Source organism: Oncorhynchus mykiss, chromosome 7 (genome assembly GCF_057628025.1).
Source record: "Oncorhynchus mykiss isolate SJ-2025 chromosome 7, ASM5762802v1, whole genome shotgun sequence".
NCBI classification, from domain to species: domain Eukaryota; kingdom Metazoa; phylum Chordata; class Actinopteri; order Salmoniformes; family Salmonidae; genus Oncorhynchus; species Oncorhynchus mykiss.
The window spans coordinates 19,393,664-19,398,767 of NC_143028.1; the positions used below are offsets into that span (position 1 = coordinate 19,393,664).

Here is a 5,104-nt window from a genome sequence, read left to right on the forward strand (position 1 = left end):
GCTACCATGATGTGCTGCTGCCATGTTGTGTTGCTACCATGCTGTGTTGTCATGTGTTGCTGCCATGCTATGCTGTTGTTATAGGCCTCTCTTTATGTAGTGTTGTCTTGTCTCTCTTGTCGTGATGTGTGTTTTGTCCTATAATGTTATTTGTTTTTTAATCCCAGCCCCCGTCCCCACAGGAGGCCTTTTTTTGTCTTTTGGTAGGCCATCATTGTAAATAAGAATATGACTTGCTTAGTTAAATAAAGGTTCAATAACAAATTAATTTTAAAAAACAGCATTATCTTATGTATCCAGTTAACAGAACAGTACTCATGTCAATGATATACTGTATTTATACAATCAACAGATATAATATATAGATATTCATTTCGATTTATTCAAATAAATTATACAAATTCAAAAAATCAAACCAATGTAAAACATTTAATTCACAGTACAAGCTCTGGATTAGTATCTTTGAGCAAGAGATCCTCACATTAACATACACAACTTTCCCCTTGGTTTGTAACAACACAAATTGTTGTTTTGTGAGATAAGGGAAGGCATTAATGCCTGGTGTGTAAATGCTACAGGGGACAGAGACTACTGTATATTAGGATTACATGTACGAGCAGCCAAAGTGTCAACAGAAGTATGACGATTAAAGAGTAACTGTTAAGAGAGGTGATAAAAAAAAGAAGCATGGAACACATTCTGCATTTCTGAATCTATATTGTAAAGAAAATCCATTTTTACATACAATTCATTCATCCCTTCATGTTAACACAGAAACTACAAACTGAGGCTCTACATTAAAATACATTTGATGAGTGCTCCACAACAAAATCAGTCCTCCATAAGCTTCAGTTAGATGTTTAAAACACTACGGCTCGAAAAGAAAAAAAAAGATAAACTGCGGTTAATATACTTTACAATCACTCCTTGAGGAATCCTACATCTCATGTTGAATGTGGCACTCTATTGGAAGTGAACAGCTCAGTGTCGGTGTTTATCGTGTATGGCACAGGAGAAGTTGGGTTAGTCAGGTGAGTTGGGAGTCATGGAAACTGTCCATCATCCAGTATGTGTGTCAGTGAACTCGAGGTCCTTTCACGTTCCACTTTCTCCTATCCCAGAAGCACTCTCTGCAGCCTGTTGGCCGACACGCACTTCTCGTCCTCCGACTCAGCGTCGCTCTGCGGGTTGGAGCTGCAGGGAGAGGTGCATTCTGGGGAGCACAGGTAGTGCATGAAGGGTAGCCGATACTTCCCGCAGAAGTCCACAAACTTGATGTGCCTCACACATGAGTCAAAGTACACACCTGAGAGGAAGGAGACAAGTAGCACAACAATATGAGAGCAATACAAATATCTCAAGGTTTGATTTTATTTTCAAAAGGATTTTTGAACATGTTTCATTTGAATTTTTCCTCAAGTTATTGAGGAGGACCAGCCTCCTCTTCCTCCCTGGACGAGCCTCCTCTGATCCACTCACAAATACTAGTACATAAGTATGTAACCTAAACCTGCCCCCTCTCCTCCACTTACCGGTACATTTAGGGTTGGGACACTTGCTGGCCAGGTCCAGGTAATGCACCAGGTTTCCAGGCAGGTAATTGGTGTGGTAGGGCAGGTTGCAGGACTTGATGGTCCGTCCGGCCAGCTCCAACAGGGAGGGAGGGTCGTAAGTCATGTCCTTGATGAAGCGGACCACCAGGGGGTTGCCGCGGAGACTGAGCTCCTGCAGGTGCACCAGGCTGAGGATCTCGCGCGGTAGGTAGGTGAGTAGGTTGTTATGGAGACTGAGGCAGCGCAGGGAGTAGAGTCTACAAACAGACATATTCAGACATGACAGTGAATCATGGCTTTAGCTCAGCAGGCTAACACAGTCTTATGACACACCGGAGACCCAAGTTTTAAGAAAAAAAGAACTGTCGGTCAAATTAATAAATTATGTAAAGTCAGTGTTTTTCTTATGGGATGGCCCTCACCTGGTGAGTTGGGGGGGTACACTTTGTATCCGGTTGTCACAAAGGACCAAGTATCTGAGACCGCGAAGGCTGGCCAGCTCTGGGGGGATGGAGGTGATGAGGTTCCCACCCAAATAAAGCATCTCCAGACTGCATCAGATCAGAGAAAAAAAATATGTTTTTCTTCACGCTTGGAATGACAGGGAACATTGCTAAATTAACATACAGATGTAGTATCTTAGTTTGAACCAGTTTTCTACAGCATAAAAATAATCCCGCAGCAACTGGAAATGTGAATTATTATGTGGATTATATAATGCACAATGTTCAAAGGTCAAGAATGGCCAAACAGTTGTCTAAATCCAGAAGAAGCATGTTGAAATTCCAGGGTTCAAAGATTGGACTGAGTGGTCTGTTTGTTTTTGGAGAACCGCTGTGATAAGTTGACACACATACTAAACTCTTGAACACCTCCAGAGCGAACACCTGCCAACTCTCTCTGATAAAGCTGACAACAGAAGAAAGAGAGAGGAGATAGAGGGAGAGTTAGTTAAGAATTTAACTCCAGTGTTTGACAATTTATGTCAACGGAAGAGATACAGAATGAAGAGAAGAGATGATTGTAAAAGAACTCTGATTGTAAAACGTCTTCTCCTTTTAGAAGGAGATAGAGAGAGAGAGAGAGAGAGAGAGAGAGAGAGAGAACGAGAAATGTCAAGAGGTGAGGCCTTATGATGCAAAGCACTGCTGCTAATTTAGCCTCCATACAGTCTGAAACTGCTGTATGCTTTTGGGGGGTGTCCAATTGACCTTCTCATCTTATCTTTAGTCTATAACTTATTATCCACTCTGTTCCAAGTCCTAAACCCCCACTTTCCTCTCTCATGGTGCCAGTCCCCCACTGTGGGCAATATGTCAAATGACCTTGTTTTGTAACACGGCACACAGCCAGCCAGACAGGCTAAGCTGCACTGATGAGCTGATTCCAAAGATTTGTGTCAATGCAGCACCAAGATGTGGAACCTATCTAGCTGAATACAGCAACAGCATTGATTTTATGCAAATGTATTTGCCCGTTATCTTAACCCTCGGCCATCTAGTTCCTAAATGCACACCTTGACATTACCGCTGTAGTTATGGAGTCCCAGGCATTTCATTAAGACAGCAACAGAGCTTATTATTCAAGCCTACTACTACATAATGGCTATTATGGGCATGCTATTATCGGGTAAGGCGCAGGTAGCCTAGCGATTAAGAGTGATGGGCTTGTAAGTGGCAGGCGGCTGGTTCGAATCCCTGACCTATGTGAACAATCTATCGATGTGTCCTTGAACAAGGCACCCAACCCTAATGGCTCGTATTTTACATTTTTATTTAACCCTTATTTAACTAGGCAAACCAATTAAGAACAAATGCTTATTTGCAATGACCGCCTACACCCGCCAAACCCAGACGACGCTGGGCCAATTGTGCGCCGCCCTATGAGACTCTCGTTCTGGTTAAGAGTGTATGCTAAATGACTAAAATATATTTGATAAGGGCAACGTAACCTTGATGTGGCGATTTCTTTATTCACATTTGAGCGTCCCAACGTTACGCTATTAGAAGCAACGAGTGTATAAGCTCAGAAGCTTAAAAGCTTAAAGCTCATCTAAATTTCAACAACCTCACTTCGTCATGCATAGATGTTGTTGTTTGTTAAAAGTCCCCATTTATATTAAGTGCCTATAACACCTATGATTGCATGGTAATTAACGTTACATGAGGTACTATGGTGTAAGTAGTTAGTTTCATTGTAACTAATACCGTTAGCCTACATTATTAAAACTCTATTGCCGCTATAATGTATCAGTAGTCTTACCTGGTAACATTTTCTATCTCTGAGGGGATAGCTTTGAGTCTGTTACCCCCAAGAGACAGATATTTTAATCGCTGGAGTTTTAGAAACTGAATGGGCACCTCTTCAAATATATTCCCACTGAAGTTCAATGTGTCTATCTGCATGGACCCAAATTCCTTTGGGAACGAGAATTCGTTCAAACGGTTGTTCTTGGCTATGAGTGTTTTGAGGTTTGACAAACGTTGAATGTCCTCACAGAGAACCGTTAATCCATTGTTGCTTATATCCAGAACTTCCAAATTGGAGAATAGACATACCGAAGCGGGAAACACAATCAGTCGGTTGTTATACAGGTAGAGTTGTTGGGTCACTCTCCTCCGTTCGTCACCGACAGTGTCCAAATTTAAGCTCTCCAGATTCAGATGGGACATGTCCAAAATGCAACCCCCCTGATCAACTGTTGCAAACAGCTCCATATTCAATACCAATTGTTATCCAGCGAGTTCAAAAATATGAATGAATTAAGTGTTATTTTTTACAAAGTATAAGCTCTTTCAGCACTGGTTAAGACCGTATAAAGCCTCTCTACGCATTCTGCTAATCTTCAAATAAATGTCCATTAAATACAGACCGCAGTCACACCACGGACCGTACACGCACAGCTGTCACATTGGCATCACGTTCACATGTAGCCGGTGTTACAAGGCTGGTCAAGCTTTAGATTCTCCGCCCCCAGTTTAAATTAACCCGTGCATGCCTGCTTGCTCTGATGCCACAGAACGTCTCCATGTCCAGAAATCACGTTTGCGCGTGTGTGGATGCTTTGTAAACGGTTATCTGTTTTCACACTGAAGTACATGGTCAATTAACTTTGCAATTGGACACCCCAGCTCTCGTTTCTATTAGCCTATGAGGAACCATATCTAATATTTTGTAATATGCCCTACTAGTTTTAGTGGTAGACCTTATGTCACAAAGGTCTGGAGACATGTGAAATCATAAAATACATGTGAAATGATATAATGACCATTATAAGCCGTGGTGTATGAGACCGTATACCACGGGTATGACAAAACATTTATTGTTTACCGTTCTTATTACTTTGTAACTAGTTTATAATAGCAATAAGACCCCTGGGGGATTTGTGGTATATGGCCAGTATACCACGGCTAAGGGCTGAATCCATGCCCTCTGCGTTGCGTTCGTGTATAAGAACAGCACTTAGCCGTGGTATATTGGCCATATACCACACCCAGTACACACACATTCAGCCAAAAGTGTATTAATAAAAATGTGCATAACCATTCCAG

The 5,104-nt window shown here is 41.8% G+C and overlaps 1 protein-coding gene across 2 annotated transcripts; it reads right to left on the reverse strand.

The window, feature by feature from the left end:
* Positions 1-267: 267 nt before the first annotated feature.
* On the reverse strand, positions 268-4,604 carry LOC110527545 (leucine-rich repeat-containing protein 58-like). 2 transcript variants are annotated; one of them, XM_021608894.3, is made up of 4 exons: positions 3,816-4,604; positions 1,976-2,104; positions 1,533-1,810; positions 268-1,306 (listed from the first exon to the last, which is right to left on the reverse strand). In XM_021608894.3, exons 1-4 carry the CDS (start codon positions 4,268-4,270, stop codon positions 1,113-1,115), a joined length of 1,056 nt encoding a protein of 351 aa, XP_021464569.1. In that variant the 5' UTR covers positions 4,271-4,604; the 3' UTR covers positions 268-1,112. The 2 variants fall into 2 exon arrangements, with proteins under 2 accessions (XP_021464569.1, XP_090096618.1); XM_090240492.1 differs by having other exon boundaries at positions 4,112-4,518.
* Between the last annotated feature and the right edge of the window lie 500 nt (positions 4,605-5,104).